The sequence below is a fragment of the Bubalus kerabau genome, chromosome 22 (genome assembly GCF_029407905.1).
Source record: "Bubalus kerabau isolate K-KA32 ecotype Philippines breed swamp buffalo chromosome 22, PCC_UOA_SB_1v2, whole genome shotgun sequence".
Taxonomy (NCBI): Eukaryota; Metazoa; Chordata; class Mammalia; order Artiodactyla; family Bovidae; genus Bubalus; species Bubalus kerabau.
This window is the reverse complement of record NC_073645.1, coordinates 42119950-42143221: the sequence shown is the minus strand read 5'-3', so window position 1 is coordinate 42143221 and position 23272 is coordinate 42119950. Positions and strand designations below refer to the sequence as shown.

Below are 23272 nucleotides of genomic sequence, written 5' to 3'. Positions count from 1 at the left end.
CAACCCACTTCAGTGTTCTTGCCTGGAGAATCCCAGGGACGGGGAGCCTGGTGGGCTGCCGTCTATGGGGTCGCACAGAGTCGGATATGACTGAAGCGACTTAGCAGCAGAATAATTTCTAAAGAAATATACAAGACCTACATGTTAGACACTACGAAATGTTGCTGAAACACATGAAGGAAAACCTGAGTAAATGGAGAGAGACACCATGGTGCTGCATGGCAAGATTCAATACTGTAAAGATGTCAGGGCTCCCCAGGTTAATCTACACACTCAACAATTCCAGTCAAAATTCAAACAGGATATTTGTACAGACTTGGCAAGTTAATTCTAAAGTTTTTCTGGAAAAGTGAATAATATGGGGAAATTTTTGAAAAACAATAAAGAACTTGTCCCACAGAAGAGCAAAACATAGGTTAAATCTAGTGATTAAAACTATGGTATGTGTGCAGAAAAATGAACAACTCAACAGAACAAGACAGATGGCCAAGACAGACCTATGAACACTGAGGAATCTAAGCTACAATGATATTATTCTCAGAGAATATGGACTATACTATACACAGACTATACTGCAGATACTGTATATTACTATACTGTAATATACTATAGTAGCATACTATAAATGATATTGGGATAACTGTCTATTTACATGGGGGGACTTAAGTTAGCCCCTTCATTATATATAAAAGAAATTCTAGATGCATTAATAATCTAAATATTTTTTCTTCAAGTTATAAAAAAGCAAGAAGAATGTTGGCATGATTTTTCCCGAACTGTAGGATGTCACAGGACTTTCCAAGCATAATAAAAACCAGAAAGCATAAAGAAAAAGATGGACAGATGCGACAACATGAACATTTAAAACCTTTGTGTACCAAATGACAGTATAAGCAAACATTAAGAAAAATAGACGACTACCTAGGGGAATATACCTGCAACACAAAAACCATAAAAATATAGAGTGCTATAAATTCAGTAAGAAAAATACAGGTAAAGGATTCAGAAGATATTCAGAAGAGAAACTAGACAAATAGCCAATATACATGAGATTTGCAACTTTGTTAATAACGATACATAAATTTTAAAACAGAAAACCAGTTTTAATCTATAGACAGGCAAAAACCAAATACTAAATATGAACAGCATGGTGAATATGTGGAGAAATGGGTACCGGCTCTCGCTGCTAAGAGTATAAACCGGAATGATCTTTTTGGAAGCAACTGAGTGGTGGGTATCAACCTAAAGTTAATCTAATGTGTGATCCCTTAAACTGCAAGGAGATCAAACCAGTCAATCGTAAAGGAAATCAGTCCTGAACATTCATTGGAAGGACTGATGCTGAAGCTGAAGCTCCAATACTCTGGGTGCCTGATACAAAGAACTGACTCATCGGAAAATACCCTGATGCTGGGAAAGATTGAAGACAGGAGGAGAAGGGGACGACAGAGGATGAGATGGTTTGATGGCATTACCAACTTGATGTACATGAGTTTGAGCAAGCTCTGGGACGCCTGGTGTATTGCAGTCTATGGGGTCGCAGAGTCAGACACAACTGAGCGACTGAACTGAATGTTTGATCCAGCCATATCACTTCTAGAAATTTAGTCTATACAGCACATACATATTTTAAAACGTGTAAAAGATGTTTTCTGGGGAATTTTAGAATAGCAAGCAGAAACTATATCCTAAAGGTCCACCAGTGGAGAACTGGTTGAATAACAGCTATCAGCTACTATGTGAAAATAGTTGCAGAACAGTGTATATGGTATAGCTTATAGCCTTCTTTTGACTTAAATTTTGAATGCATATATATGCACATGTCAAGATGTTTCTTTGCTGCAAATAACAAATCCCTGACTCAAATCTCAGGACAGAAGTCTGTTCTGAACCTCAGAAGTCTGGAGGTTGCATGGTTCTGGAACTGCTTTATTCAGTAGTTACCAATACCAGCTCTTTTGTTCTATCATCTTTCACATATTGATCAATACTCAAGCTAATGAACTAGCCTGGTTAAAGTTGCAGCAGTCACCAGTCAAATCCAGACACAACCACCACAGAAGGACTGTGGGTTCCTGTATCTCTTTTTATTAGAGCAGGAAATCTTGTCTGGAGCCTCCCAGCAGACTTCTTTTCACATCAGACCTCGTTGGTCAAAGTGCCAAAAACATACATTGGCCCACACCTATACCAACCACAGGCAAGAGCAACAGTACTGACACCATGACTGAGTCAGACCAACCATAGGACTACCTCCCAGGACAATTACCCAAGAGATGAGGCTGGATAAAAGGATACCTTTGGGGTACTGTTAGAAAGGAACAGATGACTGCTAATACCTATGCCGGTAAGTTTGATATGTACAAACAGGTCATGAAAGTCAGCAGGAAGCAGGAAGGGTGGTCAAGAGGTTATTTCTTCTACTTTCTTTACATACCTCAGTATTACTTCAATTTTTATAACAATTAGGTGTTACCACTGTAAGTAGGTGATACTACGTATTCGCTCTGTTGAGCTTAGTCGTGTCTGACTCTTAGCCCCATGGACTGTAGTCTGCCAAGCTCCCCTGTCCATGGGATTTTCCAGGCAAGAATACTGGAGTGCGTTGCCATTTCCTCCTCCAGGGGATTTTTTGGCACTTGACTCGGAAATCAAACCCACATCTCTTGTGTCTCCTGCATTGGCAGGCGGGTTCTTTACCACTAGAGCCACCTGCTGCTGCTGCTAAGTCACTTCAGTCGTGTCCGACTCTGTGCGACCCCATAGATAGCAGCCCACCAGGCTCCTCCATCCCTAGGATTCTCCAGGCAAGAACACTGGAGTGGGTTGCCATTTCCTTCTCCAATGCACAAACATGAAAAGTGAAAGTGAAGTCGCTCAGTCATGTCCTACTCTTAGCGACCCCATGGACTGCAGCCTACCGGGCTCCTCTGTCCATGGGATTTTCCAGGCAAGAGTACTGGAATGGGGTGCCACTGCCTTCTCCGAGAGCCACCTGGGAAGCCCACAATACTACTTCTAACTACACATACTGCAAATACATGAAATTTTTTTCAGATTGTAAAAAATTCAAATGTGGATAAAGGTCACATCCTTCCTTACCTTTCCCTGAAGGTAACTCCTGCTACAAGTTTGAAGTGTACCCTTTCAGGCCACCTAAGCACGTCCCTAAAAAAATGTGTATGCCATATGTAGGTGAGAACACACGTATATATGGAAGAGAACTGCATATGTATAAACGGCAGTTTTGTTTTGTGGGATTTTTTAAGTGGTAACATGCCATATGCTGTTATATAGTTTTCCTCTCACTCTGCTATATTATTTTAAGATATTTTCACATTAGTACACACAGATGCATCTCAGCATTTTTAACTATTTGTATTCAACACTTTAGATATGCTGTGCTTTATCCATTGAATGCCTAATGAACAATCAGGGTTTTTTTAATGCTGCAATAAAGAAGGTTTATACATGCCTCCTTGATTGAACACATTTCTCTCAAGGAGATTTAAGTTTTTTGTTTAATTTGTATTAGAGTTATAGCTGCTCCACATCCTTGACAAAACTTGTATTTTCCATCTTTTTTATTTTAGTCATCCTAGTGTGTGAGCAGTGGTTTTAATTTGCATTTCCCCAATGATTAAGAAAGTGGAGTACCTTGTCCAGTTTATTGTACTTGGACTATCCTTTGTCAGGAAGAATCTGCTCAAGTCTTTTCTCCAGTTTTCTTTGGGTTGTACACCTTTTATGAATTTGAAGGCATTCTTAATGTACTCTAGATATAAGCCCTTTGTCATATATATGTCTTCTGCAACTTTCTGAATTGCCTTTCCATTCTCTTAATGGTGCTTTTTAATAATCAAGAATTTCTTTATTTTAGTAAAGTCAAATTACCAATTTCTCATTATGGTTGGTACTTTTCAAGTCTTATTTCATTTTAATAATGAAAGCACCACTTGTAGTGCTTTAATATTGAAAATATATGATAACTCAATAAAGTTTTAATAAAAATAAAAAATTTAGTAAAGTCTACTTTTTTATTGCTGTTAGTTCTTTTAAAACCTTGTTTAAAAGATTTAAGGTCAAAAGATAATCTAACAATATTTTCCTTTAAAAGGCTATTGTTTAACCTTTAATATTTAGATCCATATCTATCTGGAACTGATTTCTGTATATGGCATGAAGGGCCAAAAAGCAAATTACTATACTAACAATACAAGCGTATTTTATTTTGATTGATAATACCATTCAAAAATGGCCACAGCAATTTATGCTCCTCCCAGCGAAGTGTTGCTGCTGTTCAGTTGCTAAATCATATTTAACTCTTTGCAACCCCATGGACTGCAGCATGCCAGGCTTCCCCGTCTTTCTCTAGCTCTCCGAGTTTGCTCAAATTCACGTCCACTGAGATGGTGACATCATCCAACCATCTCATCCTCTCTTGCCCCCTTCTCCTCTTGTCCTTGATCTTTCCCAGCATCAGGGACTTTTGCAATGAGTCAGCTCTTCACATCAGTTGGCCAAAGTACTGAAGCTTCAGCATCCAGTAGTCCTTCTAATGAATATTCAGGACTGATTTCCTTTAGGATTGATTGGTTTGATCTCCAGCAATGTGTGGCAGTTCTCATTTCCCCAGTTACCTGCCTTTATTTCTTCTTTTTACACTTTATATAATTTTTTCCAATGTGAGGATTTCCTTTTTATTTCCCTGCTGGGACTATCTTTGGGACTGCAAAACATTTATATATTAATTTTGCAAGAACTGAAGTGTATTCAATATTGAGTCTTTCCATCCAGGAACATGGTATTGTCTCTCTGTTTATTCAGGTTTTCTTCTATGTTCTCCAGTAGACTTTCCCTCCCAAAAAACCCCTCCCCTCATATATATGCTATCTTTTTTGTATGTTCAATAGATTTTACGCTATTTCTTCCTATTTGTGCTATGGTTATAAAAATGCATCCCATGGCATTATACCTTCAGACTGGTCACTGCTAATAGATAAGAAGAGTCACTGATTATTTTATATTAATCTATATGAAATCTGGTCATCTTATTTAAATTGTATTTCACCCAACAGTTCTCAAATGATTTTGGTTTATATGTTCACATATCTACATATTGACTGTATGAATACATAAGAAAGGTGTGCAGAGAAAAAAAGATACTGAAGGTTATTTCTAATTGTTACCTCAAAGAGGTGGACCTGAAAGATGCCTTTCATATGTTACTCTAGACATATCTCAGATTGTGATAACTGATAGTAGACTAATCTCATCTAAAACAGTCTAAAGTAGCTGACTCAATAATTGTTAAAGAATACTCTTAGCTTATGTGTTTCTTAACGTCATGACAAATGCTGTTTTACTTAATTATGAGCCATATGTCGTTATCTTCATCAAATTTAAACAGATGCACAAACATTTCTAAAAATATGAAGGAACACATTACTACAGATGAAATCCCACCTGTTTTTTGTAAATTTTCAGTTGTTCTTCAAAATGGGCACAGAAATAGGGAACCGTGTCCTTTTCACCTATGAAAAAGTGATACAAAATCTATTTTTCCTTCCCATGTTTAAGACAGAGTTTAGTGTCTATTTCATCTTTACTCTTACTTTAAACACTGACAGCCCACATATAACTAAGATTGTCTAAAACTAGTATTTTTAAATGAAATGCTAAGCTAAAGATTTGATTTCTCTTTTTTCCCCAATTAGACTAAACTGAAACATACTGAAGATGTCAACTATGAAACCGTGGTATTTAATCTATATATTCAACCAACTTGTCAGAAAAGGTTTCATGTAGTTTATAATAAATTAATAAAAACCCCTTAAAGCAAGGATATTAAAAATTAAAGTTTACCGAAGTCTCATAAATATGAATTAAGTTTTGAGTGAAAAATATTCTGTCAACAATTTTAAAATCAGCCCCTTTGAGTAATCTAATTAAATTAATACGATTTAGCTATTCCGGTTAAAATACTTGATTAAATCCTTAATATTTCAAACAACAAACCTTTCACAGCAAACATCTGAAAAGAGATTTTACTTATTCCACAAAGACACTGTCTCGTTAAGGTATTTCCTGCTTCTACACATACTGGCTATATTTACACTTTTCCAAAATTAAGCACTGTAATAAAGTATTCTTCAAAGAAACAACAAATTAAAATCTGTGAAATAAGCTATGCGATGCTCTACTTTGCAATTTTTTATTGTTAATTACTTAAATTGTCAGCAACCACTATAATTAATGCTTTTAAGATTATTGTATCACTATTAAATCTCAGTGTACCAGCTACCATCTTAAATGAACTATCTGGCAAAATAAATTCAAACCTATGAAGTATCTAGGATTTTAAAAACATCTCCTCTGAAATCATCATTTGCAAACCAAATAACTGATAGGCTTACTTCTGTCCAGCCGAGGTCTTGGATTATATCTATACCCAACCTGGCTCCAGAAGACAGGCACAGAGCCTCGTGTCTGAATAAATGACAGAGTGTGATTATGCACATGAATTAACTGCTCAGTCTCCACATAATTTGCGACATTTCCATTTTTATCCACTCCTCTTCGCTTATAACGCATTCCTAAAAAAAATTAAAACAGCAAAAATTTTAAAAATTAGTCTGGTTTGGGGGAGAATGGATACATGTCCATGCATGACCAAGCCCCTTCACTGTTCACCTGAAACTATCACAATACTGTTAATTGGCTACAGCCTGATACCAAATAAAAAGTTTTTTAAAAAATCTGTGTCTTTCAGGATAGCCTTGGGGATCTAACATGCAACTGCTTGGCAGCACAGTATCAACTTACCCCAAAATCATGCCTGTATTCACCAGTGTTTTTAGAAGTTGAAGCTGAGATAATGCCTGTGAACTAAGAGAGGAGGGTTTTCCCAAAGGTGCTAGCACTAAGGATTTATTACAGTGATACAAGCTGTCAGTGGGAACAATGGTATTTAGAAGCACATCCCAAGTGACTTTCTGCTCTTTTCCACAATATACCTCCTTTTCTTTCCCCTTTTGTTAACACTCTCCCATTCACTTCTCTCCAAAAAATTGGTCCCCAATTACACCACACTACTGAGAGTCACTGAGCACTTTGAAACTGTTTTTCCAAATCCATTATTGCCATTAGCATTTCAATTCATCTGCAATGTTCCATTCTCGCCTGGATCTGATTTGCACACTATTACAGCCCTCCACTTACCTGCTCTGTGTCTACTTCGGCGTGAAATGAGAGCCACTAGAAATCGTGGGTAAATGTCATCTACACAGGTGGACTCCTGAGGCGGGGTCTCTGGGCTGCTTTTCTCATCGTCAGATGACTCATTATAATTAACCACAAGCTCTTCAATCTGCACAAAACCTTGGATGATGGGGATGATCCAAAAGTCCACATCTCGTGTCTGAAAATAATATGAACACCATGTTATTTCTATTCTGTACAGCACTGCTACTTCCTTAAATCCAAGCAGTGGGCATCACACACTTGCTAGTTTATTAGAAGCAGAAACTTTCCATTCTTTAACCATATTTTCTGCTTACTGGAGAACACTGAGGAATGAAGGGAGGGAGGGGGCAGAGCCTTTCATTTCCTTTATGGTGGTCATTCAAGAAGAGCTGCCTGAGAGGGACCAGAACATAGGAGCTGGATGGCTGGGCACAAATTCAGGCTCCACCACCTACTCCCTCACTCAGGAGAATGACTTAACCTCTCCAGGCCTCCAGACATTCTGCTTTGTGAAGACAACAACCTCATAAGGTTACTGTGAAGATTAAATGAGTAAAATCTAAAATACCTGCCTGCTTAAAGTAAGGATTTAACAAATGTAGCTAATTCCTGTTGGTATAAAAGAAGATATAGCTTAATGGTTGCGTTTCAACTCACAATTGTATTAAGCCTTTAGTAAAGCCAACTTTGATCACTTAGTTATGAAACACAAAGGTCTATTCTACTTTCTAGTTTAGACAAAGTCTTGCTTTGTGCCCAGCTAAAATCTAAGCAGTCAATGAACCAAAAAAAATCATTTCCATAAATATTTTAAAAGTCATCCAATGTAATTAGGTAAGTATTAATTAAAGGCAAAGATCTCCTCTTAGTCTTTAAGACTAAAAATACTCAGAAAATTTCTCAACTGACTGTACCCGGGGACAGTAAAGGATGAAAAGTGCTCCAGAGAAGTTGTTCTTTGTCCCTCTTTCTCCCCTGTCTCCATCTGTATCTACCCTTGATACAGATTTCAGCATCAACTTCAAATCCACCCCTTTTTTTTTTTTTTTAACAACCATATCTTCTAAGTCCCCTCACAGTTCTGTTTTATGGAGCCTGTAGACAGGATCTCAGGAAGGTGATTAGAGTTGAAAACAGTGAGGCGAAGGATCTATCCACATTCATTATTTTCATTACCATTCTCATTATTTATAATTTTGTTCCAGCAATAAATGCAAATGAGGAAACAGGAACATTTAATAACTGGGATTCCCTAGTGGCTCAGACGGTAAAAGAGTCTGCCTGCAATGCAGGAGATCTAGGTTTGATCCCTGGGCTGTGAAGATCCTCTGGAGAAGGAAATGGCAACCCACTCCAGTATTTTTGCCTGGAAAATCCCACGGATGGAGGAGCCTGGCAGGCTACAGTCCATGGGGTCACAAAGAGTTAGACATAACTGAGCAACTTCACTTCACTATCTCACTAAAGGAAAACTGGGCTTCAACATTTCCAGTGGGTAAAAACAAAATATCTTTTAGAGGAACTCTATGGATTTAGTTCCATATCTTTAAATTACGAATGTCCTATGGGAACCTGCTAAAAAGATAAGTCTGTGGCCATATAGCTGAATTGTGAATCGCCTTAAAACAGTACCTTGGTTTTCCCTAGCTAAATGATTCCCATTCTACAGGGTAAAACATTATGTGAGTTTTTAAATTTCTTTTAGTACAACTTAAAAATATTTGCTTAACAATTATAACTATCTTAGAATATTTCAGAAACAACTACTCACACCAATCTCAGTAAGGTCTTGTATCATATATTTATTCCAAAAAAATCGGTCATCAACCTGGAAAAGGTAGAAAACAAATAGGTCAGAAACATGTTGCTTCAGTTTTCCCACAGAGGCCACACAGGTCCATAAATTGCTCTGGGGGCAAACCCTGCTCTGAGCTGTGAGGTGTACCTTTTGCCAGAGGGGACGGGGGTCCTCCCCAGCACTTTGCCTTTGCACTGAATTGGTCAGGTCGTAGGTCAAGCTATAGTAAAAGGATTCCGAGTCCATGAACATCTTCAGCAACTCCTCGAGTAATCTTCTCTCCAGCTTCTCCTTTTCTTTACTTTCCTTAACCTATAAGAAATGTATCCACTATTACTGCAGGAATTAAATGCAAGACATTATGTGGATACCACACAACTCCCTAGGAGAAAAGTGAAAAATAATCCCAAGGACATGCAGGGACAGTGCTTTAAGATGATGAGTAGTCTGAAAATAAGTCTCCCAGCAGGAAAGTCGCCCCTCCATTTAAAACTAATCAAAGATGAATTCCAAGCCCATATCAGTCAAACTCTTACTTTCTTTTTATTAGGAGCAGACACATTGGATTTAATATGCGTAAAGGTCTTCAGTAGAAACTTTGAGTCATCAGGAGATGGTATAATCTTCTCTGGTTTGTTAATTCCAAAATGATGCTTCTTACAGAGCTACATAATTAGGAAGAGAAAGAGAATTCATTATTACTAATATCTGCTTGCTAAATGTTCTAGCATGAGTGCACAAGTGTAGCTACTGCTCAAGCATTGTGGTTAAAACCTCAAGAGCAAGTAAAATGACCAAGTAGTCCACTGATATTAGAAAACACAGCTGTGGTTTCAAGGATTAGAAAGCTACAGCAGAGCACAAGCGAAAAATACAGGGCAGGACATACTTGGGGGTTATAGTAAGCTCTTATCTAATATAACTGAAGAATAAAATGCTCTGGTTGGGGTTCATTAATGCTTTACAAATTGGCATCTAAGATTTCCCACAAGGCTCAGTGGCAAAGAATCTGCCTGCCAATGCAGGAGCCTCAGGAGGCTCCTGGGTGGAGAAGATCCCCTAGAGGAGGGCATGGCAACCCACTCCAGTATACTTGCCATGGATAAATCCTATGGACAGGGGAGGCTGGTGGGCTACAGTCCATGGGATTGCAGAGTTGAACACGACTGAAGAGAATTGAGTATGTACAGGCACACAAGATTAAAATTAGTGCAATATACACATTTTCTATGCTCTAGGAACATTTCTTTACAGCAATACGTGCTAAATATTAATGCTAGTTAGTGGAATGTTTTGGGTGAGAAGATGCCAAGAGTCTGCTCTATTAGGAATCTTAAAATCTGGACATTTCAACTACTCTTTCCCCTTCTATCCTCACACACACACTGATACAATCAGCATAAAAACACACTCGTTGGGTCCAGAGATTAAATTTGGAGAACCAGAAAGTTGGAGCTGCAGGAAATGAGCAGCCCACAAAGGTGAGGAAGAGGATGGAAAGGTTTAGACAAGAGAAAGGCACAAAAGTTCTAGAGACAACTATCTGGTTAGAGTTGAGCATTTTACATATAATTTCATGTGACTCAACACACAAACCAAACATTCTAAAGGGGACACATGGATTCTATTAACCATATGCAGACTAATGCCATTTTTTCAATACACTGGTTTTATTGCTGTGCTAAGTGCCAGAACCCTGTTAGGAGGTAACATTTACTATATGCTTATTATTAGTAGTATCTTACTTACAAAATAACTATTACTAGATAATAAACAGGATGAGAAAAACAAGGAGAGCAAAAACTAGTCCAAGTTGGGTTTTTTTCCTTTAATTATTAATTATTTATTTTTGGCTGTGCTGGGTCTTCACTGCTGTATTGGCGGGGTGGGGGGTGGGGGGTGCTTTCTCGAGTTGCAGCGAGCTGGGCCTGCTCTCTAGTTGTGGTGCACAGGTTTCTCATCGTGGTCACTTCTCTTGTTGCAGAGCACAAGCTCTTCCCAGACCAGGGACTGAACCTGTGTCCCCTGCACTGCAAAGCGAATTCTTAACCACTGGACCACCAGAGAAGTCCTAGTTCAAGTTCTGATAGTAAGTTATTTTTTTAAAAAAAGGAAGGAGGCTGTTCCTGTTTTATCAGATTGGAAGTGGAGACTGATAATTGAACCAAGAATTTACATGTAATGCAATCTTATGGGGTTTATGTCTTTTTAAAGCTCTGGCTATCAAACACTCAATTTACATGGGTTTCACAACATGACTACAACTTTACACTCCTCCTGGCCTACCAGGGGAAGAAAAGCGAACCCAAGGGGAAGTAAAAAAGATCTACAGTCATCCTGCTGAAACCCGAACTAACTTAAATTTTCTTCTGAGGCTTTCCTCGGTGGCTCAGAGGTAAAGAATCCACCTGCAATGCAGGCGCCACACAAGATTCTGGTTTGATCCCTGGGTCAGGAAGATCCTGAGGAGGAGGGAATGGCAACCCACTCCAGTATTCTTGCCTGGAGAATCCCATGGACAGAGGAGCCTGGTGGGCTATAGTCTGTGGGGTCCCAAAGAGTCAAACACGACTGAAGCAACTTAGCACACACACAAGCAAAACTAACCAGATCATGACATGATGGGGAAAGAGAGAAAAAGCATATGGATGTTGCTCTAGCAGTTCTCCCTGTTCTCTTCTTTCTGCCTGATCACTCAACCAGCACAGAAACACAGATATTTCTCTCCTCTAACACCTTCATGTGCCAGCTAGGATCCTATGTCTTTACAACCCTCACTGCCTCCAATTCCTCTCCTCCTGTTCTCTCCCCAGCCCACTGCAACTTGGCTTTGGCCCCCACCACTCCACCTTAACCTATCTTCAGTGTGACCCATGTGGTCTCCTTGGCTAAATGCAATGTGGATTCCTGGTCCTCATCTTAACTGCTCAGTAGCATCTGACACAGTTCCTCTGTCCCTCGTCCTCTCTGATACACTGTCTCACCTGACTTCCACTGGCACTCTTTACCTCTCTTACTGGTTCCTTCCCAACCATTTCACTTCCTAACATCTTGGCACCTCCAGGTTCAGTCCTATCTGCATTCACTTTCTCAGCAATTTCATCCAGTCTCCTGGCTTCAAATACCATCAACATACCAGTCCTTCTCTCTCAATGGTATATTTCTAGCTCTGCTCTCCTCCCAAATTCTAGAACCACAAACACCAACATTTCCACTCGGATTTCCATCAGGCACCTCACACTCAACACATCCAAAACTAGACCCTCATCTGCCCTCCCTGCCTTTTTCTCCTGTGGCTCTCTTCCCTTTGCTTACTCCGCTCCGCCCACATCAGCTACCTGCTGTTCCCCACACGTCAGGGCTACTTCCACCTCAGGGCCTTTGTTCTAGCTGTTCGTCCTCTTCCCAAATGTTGTTCAGTTGCTCAGTCTTGTCTGACTCCTTGTGACCCCGTGGACTGGCAGCATGCCAGGTTTCCTGTCCTTCACCATCTCCCAGAGTTTGCTCAAACTCATGTCCATTGAGTCAGTGATGCCCTCCAGACATCTCCCGAGATATCTCACCATAATCTCCGCCCCTGGCACTCCACCCACCACTCTTACTGCACTCAATTTTTCTTTCCCATAGCAACGATTACTTTCCAACATAAGACATAACATAATCATCTTAATGTTTACTGCCTGCCCCACGTTCACCAGACACCTTTGCTTTATTGACTCATCTCTAGGGGCCTTAGCGGTACCTGGTACAGGAGGTCACACAAAAAAACCTTCGTTAAATGAATGAATGGGCTCTGATGTTACAAATGTGACCTCCAGATTCACACACAGGTCATAAGAGCAGTCTTGGGAAACCCTTCTTGATTAGTATAGTAAATGCAAAAATTCAAATAAATTCAAAATTCAGTGTGTACTTTATACTCAGCACATCTAAATTCAGAGGAGGCACGTTTTAGTCATGTAAGAGCTGCAGGTGACTCGTGGTTACTGGGACAAGGTGACTCTAGATTGTCTTCCCAGAGCAGCACCCCTGTGCCCCTGGCTGTAATTACCCTGCCAACAAGCACATGTTTTATCTCCAGCCCAGACCTCTCACTTCCCTTCTTCCATGTATACACCTCACACCCCTCGACGTTGGTTAGCACAGAATTCCTGGGACAGCCAAGAAGCTCTGTTAGTCCCCTGTTGCTGCTGCACTTTCTTTTTTTAAAAAAGTCTGAAAACATGCCTCAAACCTAGTTATAAGTTATTACAATTTTAATGTTCCAACAGAATATTATGCATCTGTCAGATACAGTTATTCCTTAAGAGCACTCAAGCCAGCAAGATTTTCCCCCAGGAATACATCAAAGATGATTATTCTAAATATCGAGCTATTCTAAAGTAATCTTGTAGCAGCACACCTAGTCTGCACCCACACTCCCCTCATTTGCAGAAGGACGGGAGTTGTTTTTCTCTGCAAGGCTGGCTTCCCACTGTCTCCCCTTAAGGACAGGGGCCTTGTCCCGTCATCCATTCCCCTTTACTCTATTGCAAACTCCCTCTACTGGCCCCTTTCCTACCGCCTTTTAACACTACTGAAGTTTACTGAATCTTTTTTTTTTTAATCATTCCTCAACCCTGAAATCTCTATGCCATAGTCCTTGGAACTGTGAGGATGCTAGTCTAATTGGGGTAGATCAAGGAGTGATGGCCCAGTGAAATTCCTGAGGCAGAGTGAAACAAGGACCCCGCCTCCCCAACACTGAAAAGGACAAATCAAAGAATGTGGCAGTAATGATCACTTCCTGCTGTCTCTTCCTCTGGTCCCCATGAAACCCGTCTCTCTGGGCTCTTACCAGAACTCTGTTCCTTCTCTGTCTAGCATCTCTATCTCTAAACATGATGGTGGTTCCTGACATTCCATCCTTAGCTCTCTGCCCATCCTTCATGCTCTGCTGAGAAAATTTCATCCTCTATCCTCTGGAGAAGGGAATGGCAACCCATTCCAGTATTCTTGCATGGAGAATCCCATGGACAGAGAAGCCTGGTGAGCTATAGTCCGTAGGGTCGCAAAGAGTTGGACATGACTGAGCGACTAACATACACATCTTCATTTTAACTACTACTATATTTAACTCCTTATTGCCAAATTCAGACTTAAATTGAAGAAAGTAGGGAAAACCACGAGACCATTCAGGTATGACCTAAATCAAATCCCTTATGATTATACAATGGAAGTGAGAAATAGATTAGATCTGATAGATAGAGTGCCTGATGAACTATGGACTGAGGTTCATGACATTGTACAGGAGACAGGGATCAAGACCATCCCCATGGAAAAGAAATGCAAAAAAGCCAAATGGCTGTCTGGGGAGGCCTTACAAATAGCTGTGAAAAGAAGAGAAGCGAAAAGCAAAGGACAAAAGGAAAGATATAAGCATCTGAATGCAGAGTTCCAAAGAATAGCAAGAAGAGATAAGAAAGCCTTCTTCAGCGATCAATGCAAAGAAATAGAGGAAAACAACAGAATGGGAAAGACTAGAGATCTCTTCAAGAAAATTAGAGATACCCAGGGAATATTTCATGCAAAGATGGGCTTGATAAAGGACAGAAATGATATGGACCTAACAGAAGCAGAAGATACTAAGAAGAGGTGGTAAGAACACAAAGAAGAACTGTACAAAAAAGAGCTTCACGACCCAGATAATCACGATGGTGTGATCACTGACCTAGAGCCAGACATCCTGGAATGTGAAGTCAAGTGGGCCTTAGAAAACATCACTACAAACAAAGCTAGTGGAGGTGATGGAATTCCAGTTGAGTTCTTTCAAATCCTGAAAGATGATGCTGTGAAAGTGTGCACTCAATATGCCAGCAAATTTGGAAAACTCAGCAGTGGCCACAGGACTGGAAAAGGTCAGTTTTCATTCCAATCCCAAAGAAAGGCAATGCCAAAGAAGGCTCAAACGACCGCACAATTGCACTTATCTCACACGCTAGTAAAGTAATGCTCAAAATTCTCCAGGCCAGGCTTCAGCAATACGTGAACCATGAACTTCCAGATGTTCAAGCTGGTTTTAGAAAAGGCAGAGGAACCAGAGATCAAATTGCCAATATCTGCTGGATCATCGAAAAAGCAAGAGAGTTCCAGAAAAACATCTATTTCTGCTTTATTGACTATGCCAAAGCCTTTGACTGTGTGGATCACAATAAACTGTGGAAAATTCTGAAAGAGATGGGAATACCAGACCACCTGATTTGCCTCTTGAGAAACCTATATGCAGGTCAGGAAGCAACAGTTAGAACTGGACATGGAACACAGACTGGTTCCAAACAGGAAAAGGAGTACATCAGGGCTGTATATTGTCACCCTACTTATTTAACTTATATGCAGAGTACATCATGAGAAACGCTGGGCTGGAAGAAGCACAAGGTGGAATCAAGATTGCCGGGAGAAATATCAATAACCTCAGATATGCAGATGACACCACCCTTATGGCAGAAAAGTGAAGAGGAACTCAAAAGCCTCTTGATGAAAGTGAAAGAGGAGAGTGAAAAAGTTGGCTTAAAGCTCACCATTCAGAAAATGAAGATCATGGCATCTGGTCCCATCACTTCACAGCAAATAGATGGGGAAACAGTGGAAACAGTGGCTGACTTTATTTTTTGGGGCTCCAAAATCACTACAGATGGTGACTGCAGCTATGAAATTAAAAGACACTCCCTCCTTGGAAGGAAAGTTATGACCAACCTAGATAGCATATTCAAAAGCAGAGACATTACTTTGCCAACAAAGGTCTGTCTAATCAAGGCTATGGTTTTTCCAGTGGTCATGTATGGATGTGAGAGTTGGACTCTGAAGAAAGCTGAGCGCCGAAGAATTGATGCTTTTGAACTGTGGTGTTGGAGAAGACTCCTGAGAGTCCCTTGGACTGCAAGGAGATCCAACCAGTCCATTCTGAAGAAGATCAGCCCTGGGATTTCTTTGGAAGGAATGATGCTGAAGCTGAAACTCCAGTACTTTGGCCACCTCATGTGAAGAGTTGACTCATTGGAAAAGACCCTGATGCTGGGAGGGATTGGGGGCAGGAGGAGAAGGGGACGACAGAGGATGAGATGGCTGGATGGCATCACCAACTCAATGGACATGAGTTTGAGTGAACTCTGGGAGTTGGTGATGGACAAGGAGGCCTGGCGTGCTGCGATTCATGGGGTCGCAAAGAGTCAGACACAACTGAGTGACTGAACTGAACTGATGTTTAACTCCACATTTCTAACTCTACTCTTTTGCTCTGAGCTCATGACCCCAAAATACATTTCCCCACTATTGACACTAGTCTCTCAAGTTCAGCATCTCCAAAACTGACCAACATCTATTTCACAAATCTTGTTCCTTCTCTGGTATGCCCTATCTCAGGCAATACCACCAACTGTACCACTTAAGCAAGAAACCTTCTAGTCATCTTCCGTTACTCTCCCTGATAAAGTCTCTTCTATCAACCCCAACTATTTCATGTTGATTGCTATTGTGTTAATTCAGATCCGTATCTTTTGCCTAAACCATTGCTTCTCGAGGGAGGTGCTACTGGCTTAACAGACTTCTTTTATGCACAATCATCCCACTTAGAGCACAAAACCTAACAGCTTCCTTTCATGAACTGGGGAGTCCACTCCAGCACCACTTGAAGCACTCCAGGCTTCAAGTACTGAAAAGGGTTCCAGGCTTCCATTTCGTTCCCTTTATTGTGTAGAGATCACCTGGAGAAGGGAATGGTTACCCACTTCAGTATTCTTGCCTAGAGAATCCCATGGACAGAGGAGCCTGGTGGGCTACAGTCCATAGGGTTGCAAAGAGTCACAAGACTGAGTGACTAACACTTTCATTTTTTTTCACTGTGTAGACCAAATCTCCACCCACCACTGCCTACTTATGGACCCAGAACCTAGGAGGCCTATGGCCTCTATTTAAGCTGCTATTCCATTTTTGGTCGATGAAGATAAGATGCAGTTTCCCTCTAGGCCTGGCAATGTCTTCCTTGTTTTTCTTTTCTCTTTTTTTAATCTACTCTCCTCCTGGGCTTGGAACAGAGTTGACAGAGGCTCAATATCCCTTAACTTCCTTACCAACAACTTCAAAAAATGCTAAAACTTGAAAGGGTATTTTTAAAGTTTGCTACAAGCTCATCTAATGATAAAATAACCCCCAAAGAGAGGCTATTTATAGTCATCATTTACCTTCCTCAGAATGAACATTTATCTGATTCTTTAAGAAATATGAATGTGTAGTTTTGTAGGGTAACATCCCAGACTAACTGCCCATATAATAAAATACATGGAATAACCTTTTGGAAAGCCCTCAAAACCTGAATTCTAAACTAAATTCAGCCTCAAAGGTTTCAGATAAGGATTGTGATATGCACAGCAGAGCATAAAGTTACCACACCATCTCTCTTAAAGTTGATTTTTCTAAAGAGAAATTTAAAATTACTTTAAACATAAAAATTTTCAATGAATATTTTAGAATCACCCATATATATACATAGTGGTAAAGAATCTGCCTGCCTGCCAATGCAGGAGATGCAAGAGACCCAGGTTCGATCCCTGGTTCAGGAAGATCCCCTGAAGAAGGAAATGCCAACCCACTCCAGTATTCTTGCCTGGAAAGAAATCCCATGGACAGAGGAACCTGGTGGGCTACAGTCTATGGGGTTACAAAGAGTCGGACATGACTGAGCACTTGTGACAGTCAGCATATATATACAGTTAACTTTAGAAAAGAAAGCATGACCACTATCTCATTTTATAAATTAATTTATTTTTAATTGAAGGATAATTGCTTTATAACATTGTGTTGTTTCTGCCATATATCAACATGACTCAGCCATAGGTATACATATGTCCCCTTCCTCTTGAACTTCCCTCACACCTCCCACCCCATCCTAACCCTCTAGGTTGCCCCAGAACCCTGGTTTGAGTTCCCTGAATCATACAGCAAGTTCCTATCTATCTATTTTGTGTATGGTAACATATATGTTTCCTTGCTACTCTCTCCTTTCATCCCACCCTCTCCTCCCCCGACCCCCGCACCGTGTCCACACGTCTGTGCTCTGGCTGGCTCTCCGTTGCTGCGCTGCAAACAGGTTCACTATCTTTTTTTAAAGGTTAAGTTCAGTCCTACCAAGAAATAAGAATATAGAAAATAACTTCTTGGAATTCCTTCCAGTCCTAAAATGCTTTGTTTAGACAGAGCTCTGGGGATTACAATACACAGCGTGTACAGTAAGATCACCTTCCCTTTTCCAGAGGCCCAGCCAGTTCTGCATAATATGTGCTTTGGCCCTTATCACAACATCTCAACACACAATCTCAAAAAGAAAACCACAACCACAGCACCACAGTGCTCCCCTAGTATTTCTACTGCTCTAACCACTTAAGAGTTCACAACCAAGATTAAGGGCTGATGTTGCTGCTGCTGTATAGGGAAAGGAAAATAAATGATTTTATTTTATAAGTTGATATCTATTTGTGTCCATCAGGAGCTAAAATTTTAAACAGATGTCTAATGGGAAACCAAGTATGGAAAATGATGCAGTTATCTATTAAAGCAACGAGATACACCAAGTAAGATATGCAGACATGGAACATAAGCCTATAAAACTTTAAAGGATATTTTTCCAAAAGCAAGAATATCTATGTTCTCATCTATTTGAACTCCAAAGATTCTTCATATCCTTGTATAGATCTTTTCTTTTTTAAATGGCACACTGCTTTGAAAAACAGTCTGGCAGATCCTCAAAAGGTTAAACCCAGAGTTACTATATAATACAGCAATTCCATTCCTAGGTATAGAATTTCTTTTTCTCACAAGAGAAATGAAAACAATGTCCACCCAAAACTTATATATAAATGTACAAGTTTTGTTATGTACAGAAACTTGTATATAAATATAAAGCAATATTATTCACAAACAGCCCCAAAGTGAAAACAACCCCAACGTCCATCAACTGATGAAAGGATAAATAAAATGTGGTATATCCATACAAAGGGATAAAAAGAAATTAAGTACTGACCCATGCTACAACAAACATGAACCTTGAAAACACGGTGCTAAATGAAAGAAAGTGGGCACAAAAGGCTACATATTTTATGCCATGTAGAAGAACTGTTCAGAACAGGCAAATTTATATAGACACAGAAAGTAGATTAGTGGTTGCCTAGGATTTGCCTGGGGTTGGGGGAAAATGAGTGACTGCTAATGAGTGCAGGGTTATTTTTAGAGTCATGAAAATGTTCTAAAATTAACTGCAGTGATGGTTACAAATCTGTGAATATACTAAACACCACTGAATTATGTGCTTTAAATGGATGAACTGTATAGTATGAAAATTATTTTAAGAATTGGCAAACATAATAAGCCATACAAGTAAAGTAAAAAGTCTACTGGGGTAGAAAACTAGAAATACTAGTAATTCCCAACTCTGTTACAAAATGCTTCTGCTCCAATAACAGAAGACAGATGAGATCCTTGAAAATCTGAGAACAGTGACCACAATAAAGAGCCCAGGGGTTCTGAGGGGAAAGGTAGAAAGCAGTGGGTATTCAAACACAGACACAGATGTCCAAATTATAAAGACATACTAAGAAGCCCTAGACTTCCCTAATAGCTCAGTTGGTAAAGAATCCGCCTGTAATGCAGGATTGGTAAAGAATCTGCCTGCAATGAAGGAGATCCCAGTTCGATTCCTGGGTCGGGAAGCCACTGGAGAAGGGATAGGCTACCCATTCCAGTATTCTTGGTCTTCCCTTGTGGCTCAGCTGGTAAAGAATCTGCCTGCAATGCAGGAGACTTGGGTTCAATCCCTGGATTGGGAAGATTCCCTGGAGAGGGGAAAGGCTTCGCACTCCAGTATTCTGGCCTGGAGAATTCCATGGACTGTATAGTCCATGGGGTTGCAAAGAGTTGAATACGACTGAGCAACTTTCACTTTAAAGAAGACCTAAGAGTCAGCTTCATTTAAGAAAGTCTTCTGTGCATAAGATACATATGGTCATGAAAAATAACAGGAATTTTTTAACTAACAGAAATGGGAAAAATATGCAAAGATGCAAAATATAAAAACTACCCTGAAAATTTGAAATATTGCTCCTCCAAAGAGCTGGAGACAAATGGAAACCAGGGAACATATGTATCCCTATGGCTGATTCATGTTGATGTATGACAGAAACCAATACAATATTATAAAGCTATTATCCTTCAATTAAAACTAAATTGTTTTTAAAAACCAGAATATTGACATTGATCATTTCTATGTGGGAGAATATTTTTCCTCCTCCTCAGTTACAATTACTATATAATCAAAAATAAAAAGCCCCACAAAAATTTATCATGCTTCTAAATGCTCTTTTTAACTGGTCTTATATGGAAACTAGAATAAGAATACCAAAAATTTAAATTAACATGTCAGAAAATAAGCAAACAGTTTGTGATTTTCAACAGAGCTGTTCTTTGCCCTTCTATTGTTCACTGTCATAAAGCTGCATTAACAGAAAACAAGATTAAAGGAAGGGGAAAAAAGGCTTAAATGCAAATTTCTGAAATTATATTCTCTTGAGAGAAAGCCATGCCAAACTATCACTAAATTGGGATCTGGAAATACTTTATCTATAATCACGTTTATCCCTAATTAGCAAGGGTCATTATATATTTCCAGCTCTTAACATGGACTGTACCTTTAGTACCCGGGCAAATGCCATCACTCAGATTGTCCAACAGTACTGTAAAAACACTCAGCTAAGTGGGACTATCTCATTTTCATTTGTATGTGAAGATGATCTCATTCACTTGAGAGTGTCAAGAAAGAAAAGGAAAAGTCTTCAGAATGAAGACATTTTAAAAGCTGTCATCACAGCCACATTTTTTTTGTTGTTTTAAAATTCCACTAAATGTTATTGCCTAAAGATTCCTCCCCCCCCACCACCCACCATCTATACAATAGTCAGCTGAAGCTCCAATTCTTTGGCCACCTGATGCGAAGACCCAATTCACTGGAAAAGACCCTGATTCTGGGAAAGACTTGAAGCAAAAGGAGAAGGGGGCGGCAGAGGATGAGACAGTTAGATAGCATCACTGATTCAACAGACATGAGTTTGAACAAACTCTGGGAGATGGTGAAGGACAGCAAAGTCTGGTGAGCTGCAGTCCATGGGACTGCAAAGAGTCGGACATGACTTAGTGACTGAACAACAACAATAATCTCAAATGATACGGACTGATGGCCACGAAGAACATCTTCCTGAAAAGTCCACTAGGCATCCTATGCAGGCCTCTGGGTGAGGACAGTTCATTTCCCCAGAATTGGGGGTGCCAGATGTGCAAACTGATGACTATCAGGTGACCAAGGCGCTGAGGAGCTGGCCTCTGCTCTAACTGTCCAGGCCCCCAGCTTACTGCTCAAACCAGCACGCTGCCCAAGGAGTGCTCACACTCAAGGCCAAGACTGGTAACAGGAAGCCAGGCTGATCTTTCAATTTGTCAGCAGTCATCCAAAACACACAAGTTTACTGGCTTAATCAATGGATAAAATTTTTTTAGTCTGCTCTTCGCTAAAATAAAATGAAAACAAAAACTGCAAAACACTTGTTTTTAACAGGCCCAATTGCCACCAAAGTTACTTGTCTGAGGATCAGCAATAGTGAATAGTATTCTATCTCTAGTACCAATCAAAGGAAATAAGTACTTGAATCTTTTTTTTTTTTATTCCTATAACAGAGTATCAGTGTCCTCCTAAATTCATTATAATACTGGTTAGACTGTCAAACTTCCAGAAAGATCTGAAGCACAAAAATTACTATATTGTTACCGCATACCCTGTTTTATTGTGCTTTGCAGATGCTTTTCAAGGAAAAAAAATAAATAAGAGATTTGTGGCAATCGCAATGAACAGGTTTATTGGTACTATTTTTCCAGCAGCATTTGGTCACTTCATGCGTCTCCCATTTTGGTAATTTCCCACAAGATTTCAAACTTTCTCATTATCATATTTGTTATGGTAATCTTTGATATTATTGTGAAAAGACTGACTCCCTGAAAACTCAGATGGTGGTGAGGGCTTCTCTGGTAGCTCAGATGGTAAAGAATCCATGTACAATGTGGGAGACGTGGGTTCGATCCCTGGGTTGGGAAGATTCCTTGGAGGAGGACATGGCAACCCACTCTAGTATTCTTGCCTGGAGAATCCCCATGGACAGAGGAGCCTGGCGGGCTGTAGTTCATGAGATCACAAACAGTCAGACACGACTGAGTGACTAAGCATACATTAGTATCTTAGCAATAGTATTTTTAAATTAAGGTTTTTTTTTTTTTTTTTTAGGCATAATACTCTTGTACACTTAACAGACTATAGTGTAATATAAACATATCTCGTATATGCACTGAGAAACCAAAAAGTCATATTATTATAATTATTTGCTTTATTGCAATGGTCTGGAACCAAACCCACAGTATCTCCAAGATATGCCTGTATGTATTTTTTTTAATAATTTAACCCTGTGCCCCAATTTCCTTCCCCAAAGTTCAGCCTAGAAAACACATACTGAGTTGTGGGGCAGTGGACACTATGCTACCTGTTACCTGTGGTTCGGGTAACAGGGAGGCAAGCCCAGCAGGAACAGACGGCCTAAGTCCAGGTCTAGATGCACCACGAGCCAGCTGTGTGGTTAATCCTTGCCAAGCCTTCTCTCTTCACCTGTGCAACATGGATTATAACAGTGCCTACTTCACAGGATGGCCCAACGGATGGATGAAATGTGATTATCCACTTAACCCTCAGGGCCTGTCTGGTACACCACACAGTGATCAAATTAGGCCAGGGCTATGACAGTGTGATGACACCCCTAGATGCCACATCCCCACACTGATAGTAGGCATGATACAAGTGCTTTCAGGGGTTATTTCTGCCAGTGTGGAGACAAACACTAGCCCCGGGCAATCTCATTATCTTGGCCCTAACTTACTCAACTTGTGGGCCTGGTTTCCTTTTAGAAAATGAAAGTCTAATAGATCAGTGGGGGGGGTTTTTTTTTCTTCTTCTTTAAAAAAAAAAACAAAAACCCAACTTTAAGAAAAAAAATTACAAGAGAAATATAGCTTTAGAAAAATTTCAAGACATATAGATAAAAGAAGATACAGCAGAAGTTAAATCTAACCTCCTGATTCTCCTCACCCTAAATCAGTTTTCAAATTGTGCTA

The 23272-nt window shown here is 39.9% G+C and overlaps 1 protein-coding gene across 11 annotated transcripts in view; it reads right to left on the bottom strand.

Moving 5' to 3' along the window:
• Positions 1-23272, bottom strand: part of INPP5F (inositol polyphosphate-5-phosphatase F) — a 94576-nt gene that overhangs the window by 22172 nt on the left and 49132 nt on the right. For 10 of the 11 annotated variants that reach the window (XM_055560642.1, XM_055560648.1, XM_055560641.1 and 7 more), the window contains 6 exons: positions 9580-9708; positions 9191-9355; positions 9017-9073; positions 7222-7420; positions 6417-6596; positions 5467-5534 (listed from right to left, as the gene is read on the bottom strand). In XM_055560642.1, the coding sequence (XP_055416617.1) occupies positions 5467-5534; positions 6417-6596; positions 7222-7420; positions 9017-9073; positions 9191-9355; positions 9580-9708 (798 nt within the window). Of the gene's footprint in view, positions 1-5466; positions 5535-6416; positions 6597-7221; positions 7421-9016; positions 9074-9190; positions 9356-9579; positions 9709-22654; positions 22770-23272 lie in introns of all 11 variants that reach the window. The other variant, XM_055560649.1, reaches the window with a different exon arrangement.